The 12,397-nt window shown below is 55.3% G+C and overlaps 3 protein-coding genes across 3 annotated transcripts; 2 read left to right on the forward strand and 1 right to left on the reverse strand.

The window, feature by feature from the left end:
* Nucleotides 1-643: 643 nt before the first annotated feature.
* Nucleotides 644-2,019, reverse strand: SLS55_010206 (uncharacterized protein; the record flags this gene model as incomplete). The annotated part of the gene is made up of 3 exons (XM_066781595.1): nt 644-987; nt 1,050-1,727; nt 1,770-2,019. 3 exons carry the CDS (start codon nt 2,017-2,019, stop codon nt 644-646), a joined length of 1,272 nt encoding a protein of 423 aa, XP_066627878.1.
* A 2,160-nt stretch (nt 2,020-4,179) lies between these two features.
* Nucleotides 4,180-5,145, forward strand: SLS55_010207 (uncharacterized protein; the record flags this gene model as incomplete). Its single annotated transcript, XM_066781596.1, has 2 exons — nt 4,180-4,227; nt 4,285-5,145. 2 exons carry the CDS (start codon nt 4,180-4,182, stop codon nt 5,143-5,145), a joined length of 909 nt encoding a protein of 302 aa, XP_066627879.1.
* A 1,701-nt stretch (nt 5,146-6,846) lies between these two features.
* On the forward strand, nt 6,847-7,870 carry SLS55_010208 (uncharacterized protein; the record flags this gene model as incomplete). The annotated part of the gene is made up of 2 exons (XM_066781597.1): nt 6,847-6,853; nt 6,999-7,870. The coding sequence occupies 2 exons, from the start codon at nt 6,847-6,849 to the stop codon at nt 7,868-7,870; spliced, it is 879 nt and encodes a 292-aa protein (XP_066627880.1).
* Nucleotides 7,871-12,397: the final 4,527 nt, after the last annotated feature.

Below are 12,397 nucleotides of genomic sequence, written 5' to 3' on the forward strand. Positions count from 1 at the left end.
ATCGGCGCAAAGGATGTAGGCAAACCAGGTCCAGCCTAAGCGCTGTCGGATAATCCCTGATCTTTATCGCGTCGTTGGACTCGAGATTGCACATGACGAATAAAGCTGTCGTGCAAGGGAGCGAGGTCTAGCGCAAGGGATCGACCTCGAACACAAGGGGCGACCTCGAACACAAGGGGCGACCTCGAGCATAACGGTATGACGTCGAGCTTGAGGTGGCGGCGTCGGATGAATGGCGGCAGCAACTAGGCCACGACGACGATGATGTTGGACATACGGTGATGGCTCCGAAGACAAAAGGGTGACGTTGACTATGGAGCTGGGCTGCCTCATCACCATACCATTTTTGATTCCATACAACGGAGCGCTGACGTGCAATGATAGATCGTGAAGTTTCAGATGTCAATCTGAAGTGTAAAGGAATGGCACAGGGCGGCGGTGGTGGCGGGCGAACGAAGAAAGGGTCAAGAAAACTCAGGCAACCAAGGTGGGGGCCGAGTTTGTAACAAGGCAACGAGGGCAGCGAAGTTGGACCAGGCGGCAAGAAGAATGAAGAACACTCGGATATGAGACTACAATCACCGGTGACCGTCCCGCAGTCGAGCTGGCTACCATTGATTCAATGCGTCGTTCCTGGCTTTGCTTAGACCAAGCTCGTCAAACTCCTCTCTGGTAGTGGATCTTCGACGGTGATGTGCAGCTGCTCGATTCCCTGCAGTTTACGTCGCTTGGCGGCAACAGTCCAGAACGAAACATCGTCCTGTGGAATCCGCATTCCTCCGGGGAAAAACGTAGGTATCAAGGACGAGCCCACACCAATGAACGGATACCTCTTTTCAGCCTCCCTAAGGGCCTCAGCAATCATGGGCTTCTTGATCGTGCTGCCCTTTTCTTCCACGAGATGGATACCCAGCGCACTGGGATGGCGGGCGGCTCCCGCGACATATATACTGTGGACCATGCCGATCAAGCCCACGGCCATGAGATCTGCAGATGATTCGTTAAGCACCGCACCATCAGCATCGGGCGAGGGAAAAGTCGACACTCACACCACGTGTCCTCCTCCAAGCCGGTGACAGAAATAAGCAAGACGATCCACAAGACCGCCAACCCGACGCTCGTAGCGCGCGAAAGCTTCGAGAACCTAAACCTCTTACTGCCCGACGCAAGCAACTCGATATCCAGCCCCTTACACCTCTTCTTCGAGCCACGGTCGCCATCGCCATCGCTCCCCAGGATGACCATGACGTACCTGCTGCCGTTCCCCTGGGTGATGCAGACAGTCGAATCGATGTCCGCCACGCGCGACCACTTCTCGCTCTTCCACTGCGGAATGGCGCCGTGCAGCAGCGCGAGCACGGTGCCGCCGGCGGTGACGGTGACGGGCGCCCAGTTGCGGTGCGTGGCGAACGGCACGATGGACACGACCAGCTGCAGCAGCATGACGGCAAACCCGGAGTACCACACGGCGTCGCGCCGGATCTCGCCGGCCGTCGCGGCCTGGTCGTAGCGGAAGAACGACATCTGGAAGTCTTGGTTGCGCACGGCGTCGTCGGTGTCGGGGATGGTGGACTCGGCGTAGCGACGTGACAGCTCTTGGTCGCGGAGGAGGCGCCCGATTATCCACGCTTTGTTGTCGCGCACGTGCCGGTATTTGGCGTTGATGACTTGCGCGGGGAAGTCGGGGTTGGGTGTCATGCGCGTGTCTTGGTTTGCGTCAGTGGGATCTGATCTGGCTGTGCAGCGGGCAGCGCAGGGGTCCGGTTTACCGCCGAAAACTGCCAGGAGGGAATTGAATGCGTAGGCCACCCATCCGAAGGAAAAGACGGCGGGGGTGAAGATGCATCCGGCCTGTTGCGACAGTGCCGCCTTGATGATTTCCGGACCGATGATTAGAAGGAGGGAGAATATGTCGCTCGGGTTCCCCCACTGGTTGCGGAACTGGGATGCTGCGCTTCGCTTTTGCAGCTGTTGTGCGGCGGTCTGAACGTCGCTTGCTGCCGATGTTATGGGAGACATTTGCGACCGAGAACCCGGTAAGGAGGGTTGGGCTTAACGATAACCCAAGAGTCTAGATGAAATTGCTCGCTGCCTTCAAATGACTCGCTGAGGTAGGGGTGGAAAAGAGGATGTGACTGAACATGCAGCGACGCGGGGAATCGTCCTATACATTTGGGGGTCAAAACCTGGACAGAGGGTCAGTGCAGGGGACTGCCAGCTTGAGCTTTTTTTGTTTCGCGGCTGAGGTACCATGCTAAAGCGCTATTATGTTGCAAGCATGCTCATCATGTATCGGATTTGTGGTCGGTGTTGGGGAACATCATCTCCACACGGGACACAAAGAGTAGAGCCTCCGAGAAAGTTTTCTCGACTCATTGGCCAACCTCACATGGCACCCCGGTGTGACGGCGCCTGATTGGCGGGAGTTTAACTGTCGCTACGCCGCTATCTGTGGGCCATGCAATGTGATATGTTCGGACCCTCTGTTCCGAGCGGCGTAGCACTTTCGATCGCCAATGATCGTCAGATCGTATGACTACCAAGTATTCCCTAAGCGCTTAACAACTACATCAAGAATAGCCAGCGATGTTCGCACAACGTTTTCACACCGTCAATTCCAAACAAAAGTGCCCGGCGCTTGGGATTCAAGACCGACATGGACGCGAGACAAGTGTTCAGGCACGGATCCCGACTTGGTTGCTGCATTCGTCTGCGACAAGTACAGGCCGAACAATTTACCCAAGACCATCCACAATGCAGCTTTGACCATCCAAATGGAGATGCTGCCAGGTTCTTGTCTCAGTCGGACTACCTACATACTTACGAATCGTCTGATTTGGACTTGAATGCTTACGCTCCATCCACGTTCAAGAGGACGCTTCCGGGCCCTCTGGCGACTGTTCATTGTCCCATTTTTCCGCCGATGCCTTTCAGACCGAAATAAAATTCGAGTTTGGAGTGAGTCAGCTTGTGCTTCCCCAGAGTCAATGGTGGATATGCCCTGCTGTGAATCGAAAATTATGAGGATCATCTCACAAGGATTGGAGATCTCATGGCGTGATAGAAACACTGCGGCTGCCGTTCAAGTCAAGTTATCGAGCCTGAGGATTGAGCCCACAAGCCGTTCATATTAAGCAGGTGAGAGCGCAGCGGACGGGAAAAGACTTGGGTTGAGCGGAAAGGGAAATAAGGCTTGGAGGGCTAAGTCCGACGAGGGCATTCGAGGATTATACCGTGGGCGGACGCGGATGCTTAGCTTTGGTATCACTTGAACTTGCTTTCATCCGTCAAACCTCGCATGTTGTTTCTTGACGGAGACAAAGCCCTGTTGGGGTTGTTCGTTTGTCTGTTTAGTAGCGTGGAAATTTCTACAAACCTGTTCTTCAAGGCGTAGTCGCGGACAGCGCAGCCAATTGAGTCTTGGATCATGGGATCTGCGCCTTTTTATGCAATTGACCTACCACGACTAGCTACCGCACGGCTCGGGCCGTTCCGTGCAGTGGGGTGCCAAGACCTACGAAGGATCGTATATTCCAGTCCACTGGCTTTACTTTATCCAATTACTGTAAATCTCTCAAACGCCTGAAAGACCGTCATAAAATGGTAGGATCGTCATATTATGACGAAGACGCGACGAGAGAAACAACGCAATTCCAATGTTGCGGACCTGTCATAACATGACCAAGTAGACTTTCCTTGTATAACTTGAGCGAAACTCGAGAGTCGTTCATGCTCTGGCCGTTTTTCCTTGAAGCTTTCCATACATCGTTGCTGGCGTTGTCGCTAGAGGATTCAGTCACGTCTTGGAAAGTAGACTAAGCTGGCTATTATGACCACAACTGCCGGTGGCTCTCTAGAAGCCAGTTAGCTCCCGGTAGTCGACAGTTGAACGCCCGCTGACTACGGTGGCTCTCGATGGTTACTGTTGGCGGTATGACGTAGCGGCTTGGATCTCTCGAGGCTGTCCATCTTGTGTGTATCAAGTGAGCATGCATATGGGTCCGCCCACCTCCCTCATTCACCCGACGGCCGTGCACATTGGCACCTGACTTCCGGTGCTGAGATGCCCTAGCAACCGGGGTCGGCATCCAGTGTCGTTCTGGCTGCCTATATAAACCTTCTTCCTCGTCCACTCTTCTACCCCAACCTCATCATCTGTCACCCTCATCATCGACCAACATGTCACTCAATGGTCTTGAGAAAGGCTTTGCGAAGGTCAACCTCGTGGTACGTAATACACCTCCCCCTCAACCATACCTCCCACTAACGCCCCCCGCAAAACAGCCACCCAGACGCGCCGCTCATCCAGCCAACCAGCTCGCCAACCGCCCTCGCGCCAGCACCACAAAGCCGCGCCCCCCGCACTTCCGTCTCCTCGACCTCCCCCGCGAACTGCGCCTCATGATCTACGAAGCCGTCCTCGTCTCCCCCACCCCCATCTACATCCGCAACGCCAGCGGCGACGACTACCCCCGGCAGGACCCTCCCTCCCGGCTCTTCAGCTCCTCCCGGTCCACCCCCCTCGCGACCCCCCTCCTGCGCGCCTCCAAGCAAATCTACGCCGAAGCGGGTCCCATCATCTGGCGCAGCAACGAGCTCGCCTTCACGTCCTACCACACCTTCTCGCAATTCATCCACACCTACCGCGGCGGCGCGACGGCGGCGCACACGTTCCGCAGCCCGGCGCCGTTCCGCATGCCGCGGCCGGCACCCGTGCTGCTGCTGCGGCCCCTGGCGTACGTGCGCCGCGTGCGCGTCGTGCAGGCGGATCACTCGTGGGCGGCGCTGCCGGCGGGGGCTGGGTGGTGGGCGTTCGCGGCGAGCTGCGCGGGGAGCATCGAGCGGATTACGCTGGATTGGCACGTGGACAGCTGGAGGGAGAGAGACTATCGCGGCGAGTGGCCGGATGTGATCGCGGATGTGCGGGCTTGGGCGGCGCCGGGCTGCGGGTTTCGCGAGCTGGTGAGGCATATGGGGGGCGATGGGGATGCGGTGGTGGATCGGCTGATCTGCGTGACGGATGCTGCGGTGGAGGGCCAGATGCGGTACCGGAGGAAGGTGGCGCCGGGGGTTGCAAAGGTGGTTTCGCGCGAGCAGCTGGAGAGGCTGGTGAAGAGCGCGATGAAGGAGGAGCTTAGGCGGTGAGGGGCTGGTGGGCGGGCTTGGTGGTATTGTCCTGACTGCACCACTTGGTGGCGGATGGGAGGCGTCATATTTTGCCCTTGCCCGGTGCAGCCTTTTTTTTTATCCCTTCAAGGCCCAGCAGGTTTCACCTTCCCTCAAAAGGACACTTAATAATTGACCGGTAGCCCTGGCAGGCCTGCCTTATGCATGAGGCCCGCGGGTTGTTTATGTTTTGCTCGATTAGGTTTAGCTTAGTTTGCTAGCAGGCGGTGATATAACCCACCACCTGCGGCACCATCTAATGGATTATCCTTCGCACTCATCAAAAACACTTAATGAATGTGACCTTCACGGTAGGGTCGCTTTACGATAATCAGGAGTCTTTCATCAGTTTTATGCGTCCGCTTTTTCTGACACTAGGAATTTCAGAAGACTGAAAGCTGCCCTTCACCTCAGAAATGGCGTAACTTATTACCCAGCCATCCCGCCTATACGTGCTACAAACGGGCATGGATGGCGCCCACGTAATCTTCTCGTGGGTTATAATCGCGGGTACCGTGCCAACGCGGATCAGATTAAGACTGGTTTCTGCTCGAGCCTTCTGGACTTAGACACGAGCTCGCTGATGTACTCGTGCGAGGTCCGCACGTCCGCACCGTAAAGGTTTAGTAGCCGCCCATAAGGAGCTTCACCGAAGGCGGTTGCAAGGACGCTGCGTATATAGGTAGGAGGGAAAAATTCGGGGCGGAGTAGTCTCAATAAGCGCGGGTAGGAGGCGTGTCGATAGTGACGGCGGGGTCCCCAATAAATTCTTTCACTTTGACAGGATCATGATTAACGTGGCGAACACCGGCCGCTTCCGCATGATTCCCGCCGGAAGCTTTTTCCACCTATCCTGAAGAGCCGGAACCCTCGCGCATGAAGCATTTTCAACGATCAGATGCGCTGATTGGTTAGGCGCAGGCCTGATCATCTGGGATGTTGTCATGGTGGACTTTACAAACGTCAGCTGGGCGTGCGCTTAGGCAGACAGCTGACTGCCGTACCGGTTTTGCCATCAGCTACCGAGCTTTAAATGGGGAGTGATGTGCTCATTCTGGCCAGCAACCGCCGGAAACGTGCCTAGCGTGCGTGATTGATAAGGTGCATCAACGATCACTGGACGACGCTAAAGTAGACCCCCCGCCAAGCCGACGCATCAAGAGACATCCGGGCCCGGCATCTTTTCGGGAGGTTTGTTTCTCCGCCGATAGCGAAGGTCCAGAAAGGTGCCCGTGTCCATCCCTTGCATGAGCAGTAGTGGCTGTGATGGTCCAGATTACTGTAGTCTGCGGCCGGGTGACGAAAGCACTACTGCCACCACCGTGAAGATAAGGCGTTATTTGAGTTTGGCTCCGTCCCTATAGTTTACAACTACTTTCTTTTCTTCCTTTTTTCTTTCTCTATCAGCGTACGCAGTCAGCCGCCTATCGCCATAGGCCCAAACCCTCTACCTCTTTTAATTATTTTTGTAATCAATCTCTACTGGTTCAATCATCTCTACCTTACCTCCCCATTTCTTCATCCTCGGCCACGACACCAACACGGCCATGCTACTTGACATTTCATAGAACAAATCATGCCTTCACTCGATAACACTTACGAGTTGGACGAGAAGCAGAAGGCCTTTCGCGCTCTAATGATCACTTTATTTAGCATCACGGGCGCTTTCATCGCCATGCGATGCTGGGTCCGCATACGACTGCAGGCGCAGTTCACCGCCGACGACTACCTCCTCGTAACCGCACTAGTACGTCTCTCCCGCCCCCCTCCAATGTTCGCCCTGCAGCAGCCCCACTCACAGCAATCCCAGGCCATCTACGCCATCCAAACAGCCTTCGGCATCTACGCCATCGACCACGGCGGCTTCGGCGGCGCCATCGCCTCCGTCCCCCCCGCCATCTACGCCGTCGGGCTCAAATGGATCATCCTCACACAAATAACATACCCGCTCGTCCAGCTCTTCGCCAAGCTCAGCATCGCACTACTCCAGCTACGCATCGGGGGGCTCTCCACCTCACCCCTCCTCCGCCGCACGCACTACGCCTCCATGGCCCTCGTCGTCCTCGTCTCCCTCCTCGGCTTCTTCTCCGCGCTAATCCAATGCGACCCGAGCGACGCCGACGCCCTGTCATCGCAGTCTCAAGCGCCCGGGCCCCAGCACCAGCAACGCAACGGCGGCATCCTCATCCCGACCGTGCCGTGCCACTCGCACCGACCAACCCTCATCGCGGGGTACGTCGTCTCGGCGCTCAGCATCGCGCTGGACTGGTACTATTCGGTCGCGATGGCGCCGTGCATCTGGGCTCTGCGCAACGTGTCGGCCGTCGTGCGGCTCGGCATCATCGTGGTGCTCGGGATGGGCGTGCTGGCGTCGGTGGCGACGGTTGTGAAGCTGGTGTACCTGGTGCGCATTGCGGAGTCGCGCGAGCCGCTGAGGGATTTTACGCCCGTCGCGTTGTGGTCGACGGTTGAGGGGGCGGTGGGCATGTGTGCGGCGTGCGTGGCGACGCTGAGGCCGCTGGTGAAGCATGTTTTGAGGCCGTGGGAGAGCGGGGCGGGGGCGGGGCCCGCGGCGTGGTGTGCGGAGGAGGAGGGGTCGTCGAGGGCGAGCTCGGGGAGGAGTGGGAAGAAGAGGGGGAGGGGGAGGGAGGTGGTGAGGTTGGAGGAGTTGGATACGGGGTTGTCGACGGCGGAGACGTTGTGAGTGGCGACGATTGGTGGGGAGAGTGGTGGAAAGGGAGGAGAAACGAGACGCAGAACGACTGGCATGTCATCTGAGCGGGCCCAGGAAACTGTCATTGTGACAGCTCGACGGTGATTACGATACCAACAGCGGCAGCGGCGACAGTCAGGACGACGAGGCGGAAATGAAGGGATAAACCTGCGTACCCTTTCTTGCGTAACCGCTCCTTGCTTCTTCTTCTCACCGTGCCTTTGCGTATCAAATGTTGGGCAGCAGATGTCTCCTACACTCAAAGACAGCAAGCCCCACGTATCTCTCCAATTACAGCCGAGGCATCCGTTGCACCTGCACAGCATGGGCACATTTTACTCCTTACGTTGGATTCCTGCTGCTACATGCACCATTCCACATCGCCGATCACGCCACTCACAGTCAAACTGGGCGCTGCGGGGTACTCAACGCCGCTGTGTAAAGTGGGCTTTTAACGTGTGGCTTCTGCTGCAAGCCAGTTTCATCGCCATCATCCCCACAGTTACCCTCATCATCATCAACGCACTTCTTCTTTCTCTACAAATCCATTGTACGAAAGATGCAGCGATATCATTATCCGCTTCAGCCTTCCTGCTGCGCCGAAGCTGAGCCTCTACTCCAGCCGTCTTCATCATCGTCACCACCGTTCGCCGATCCACCCGCATACAAGGCGACGAACTCAACCGCCGACTGCAACCAACGGAGCTTTGTGAGAGATACAACCGCAGGCAGGAGATACACCAACAGCAGCGCTATACGGAAGATCCGCCAATGCTTTGATCTGAATGCATTATTTGTTGTGATATTTGGGGTGCTGGCCGGGGTAGTGGTTTGGCTGACCATCAGGAGTTCGCGTCCCGTACGTCTTCTTCCTAAGTGGAGGCACATGGATCATCTTTGTGCTCCTTGGACCTTTTTCGTTTGCTAACCAAGGATGTCCTTTCAGGATAACGTTCCGTTGACCGATTCGTACTGTGTGGGACTGATCGCCCTCGCTGAGTGGGCTCTTGAAATCACCTGGGTCACAGTGGTCTGGCCGCGGAAGGTGTGGAGGTCGACACAGGAGGAATCTTGCGACAAGAGTATCATCACAATTGGGTGGCTGTTTGGGGTCAAGGCCGTTCTGTTTATGTTTAACTTGATATTCGCGCACGCAGTCAAAGGCGCAAGTTTGCCGTTTAATTGGGTTATAGCCTGGATTGCAGGGTTCATCTCGGTTGACTTCGCAATGGCCGTGGTGTTGGGGCTATTCTTCTCTTAGACCACACCAGATTATTGAATGGACAGCCTTGTTAGTTAGGTACAATGTAGCGTTGCGCTTTGTATACAGTAGTAGTCACGGTAGATGAATTGGTATACGGACGTGCATTAATAACATTTACCGTATCTAGAAAGACATCCTGTGATGCAGTAGGAGATTGAAGACGACATACGGCATATGGCAGTTTTCCCATTTTTTCACATGGCATAAACGGAAACGGATGACTGTAGAAGTCCCGATGCCTATTAAATTGTCAAGGTGAAATTATAGAATGGCTGCACTCGATGCCCGCCTTTACTCGCCATGCCTGTCTCAGTCATCTTGATCTGCGTCCTATTCCTCACCTCCATCGTAATGTCTCTTCCGAGCCTAGGATCCTTGGTGGATTCTCTGCGATCCAAATTCGGATCCAATTGAACGTCCTTCCAGGAGGAAAGATGCCCTCAAAGCTGAGAACACCTCCCCACCACACGGGAACGGCCATAAATGGTCCGCCTCCAACCACCGCAGCCAATCCCGCTCAAGCCATTAAGCATGAGCCGCCCACCATTCCCCAGCCTTACCTAGCCAAGGTTGTTACGGTACCAGTCACACTGGTCAAGGTATCGAGTCCGCGTGGATCAATGACATTGTCAATGCCCGGAAGAAGGTCATGTGGCACAGCGGGAAGATTGAAGGCCACCATTACATTGCCACGTGTCGTCGTCCCGCAGGTCAGCGCGCTAAGCCATACAACTAGTGTACTCTCCAGGTGCAGTCTGTCACAAATTCGTCAAGTGCGCCATTAAACGTAGCGAATGTGGCCGCGATAAGGATTTACAGCCTTATCTCTCGGTATTCTTTACGGCCCTCGAACTTGACTACATTGCTCTCCACGGGCTAGTCTTTAGATACAATCCATACAAAACATGGTTCTCTTTGAATCGAGCGGAAGTCGCTTGAATTCTCTGCATTTCCGGCATACGACTCCCGTTCCGCCTCCAGTGGCGATACTGCCGCCGTATTGCATCTCGGTTCCTGGTATGTATGCACCCATCCATATGCCACATGGAATGCAGAAGCGATTGCGCCGATCCTTAGGGTTCAAAGGAGATCGCTTGCCGCGACTGCCCTTCATCATCTTATTCGAAAATTTGATTGCCGCCTTGATTTTCAGGCATCGATAGCAGGCGAAGAAGTCATGATGTGCTATAGGCTGTGAGAATGACCCGGGATATTTGCTGGCGAGGTCGTAGCATGGCCATTTCTCGATTTCCAGGAGGTCATCCATAGTGTAGGTGGGTGTATCTTTTGGATTGCGGTTGCAACGCTCTGTGTTCATCTGGACAACTACTGCATGCAGGCGTTGGCACGTCCAGCTTACAGCAATCCTCTCCGGATAGGATAAAGAATCGCAGATATATCTGAGAAGCTCCACCGGCAAGTCTGATAAAGGGTCTATATATTTGCTTTCTTTAATCAGAATATCAATAGGTGGCAGAATGCAGGACAACGTACTTGCCATACTCAATGTAGTGCCAAATGCAGAGAACCAGAAATATCGGTAGTGATGTGCAAGGAAAATCATTTGGAGGCATCCCGGCAGAGCTAATAATATAGTGACTGTGATGAACGAGATAGGACGCACCCCTTGTCAATCAATTCATGACATCATTATATGACAGCTTTCATTTCTCTCCGGAATGAAACTAAAAGTCTCGGTTCCATTCCACTTCAAGAGAAATGTATCATATCTGAAAACAGATTTCCCAATCATCTTAACATATAGCTACCCGCTCGTGAACAAATTTCAAAAAGAAGATACACCCTTCTTGCGTAGGGAATTTAGGTCAGAGTTCTACTCCGGGATAGCTGCTACGTAATACTCTCCGTTTGTCTTTGTCCTTCTTAAGACTGTCAAGACCGTCTGAGTCCCGCATTACATCACTACACAGCCCTGGTAAGGATCTGGGTGCTGTTCGCCCCTTCCAAAACTGCCAGATCCCCCAACAGGATTCCCGACACCAGCAAAGCCGACGTCACCACCACCACCATCACTTACACCCAGATTCCGACCGCGCCCGCATCCCATTCCAGTGGTCATTTCATCGGCAAGGAGGAAGTCGACGACGTGTCGGAAATCGCTCAGATCGAGATCGCGGCTTTCGCGAGGGTCGATACCAAGCCCTTGCATGCCGTACGCAAGGACCGGGCCGCAACAGGCGGAGACGACGCCGCGATGGGCACCCAGCGAGTCGCAGGCCAGATTCGGAGGCGAGCCGTCGATACGGCCTGCATCCCGGTAGTCGATGCGGATGGTGTTGGGGAACGGACGTGCCAGAGCCTTGTTGAATTGGATCTGGGTCTCGCCCAAACCTCCTCCCCCGATGTAAGGCGTGCTGTCCGCAGGTTTCCATAGACCTTAGTCATCCTCGTCGTCGCGCCACGGGCAGTAGACCCAGATAAAGCGCGGCTTGCGTTCGTCGGGCGGGAAGATGATGGCGAGGAAATGCTCTGTGGTGGGGCGGGAGGAGAGGTTGAAGTCTCGATAGTCCTTGCATAGAAGTTTGTGGGTGGCTCAGTCCGCCTCCTGGCATGAGCAGTATCGGCTGCATCTGCAGCGTTGGCATTTGGTTGTAGCAACACTGTTGCACGACGAGCACAACGGCTCGACAGTCGCCATCGGGTAAGTTATGTAGAGCAGAAAAACACGGTGACGGGGGCGACGGAGGGGGTGACGCGGTCCGGAAGGCGCGGAGAGTGGCGGTGCGAGGCTTTGAGTGCCGCGAAGTCGCTCTGGGATGGTGGGATGGTGGGATTATAGTGGAGGAGAGGAGTTCCGCGGTTATCGTCGGTTGTGGCGAGACTTCAGGGAGCGTGGACGTTGATAGGTTGCGGCGACGGTCTTTGTTCTGGTTGGCGGGTGCGCCCAAGGATCTCCAGGCACGGCGGGGGCGTCGATCAATTCTTGTCGCGCACGCGTTTGCCTTCCCCAGCGTTTCCACGCGTTTCCAAAGATCCTCGGGGTCGGCTGGATGGGTCTTTTGCTGTCGGAACAAAGAACGATTCCGAAATGATGATGGAGCACAACAAGGGCAACCTGCAGCCAAGCTACAAACCACCGAAGGTGCTGGAAGCCACGAGAGAAAGCTTTTGAAACGGGTCGTGGATCTCGACACCGACGGCCCATCAGGAGATCACAAAAGAAACTCCAGGGCGCTCAATCGGACCATCAACGGAGCCCGGTTTATCCCTCACGCACAACGCCCTCTTCTGTG

This window comes from Diplodia seriata, assembly GCF_021436955.1.
Source record: "Diplodia seriata strain FDS-637 chromosome Unknown scaffold_12, whole genome shotgun sequence".
Lineage (NCBI taxonomy): Eukaryota > Fungi > Ascomycota > Dothideomycetes > Botryosphaeriales > Botryosphaeriaceae > Diplodia > Diplodia seriata.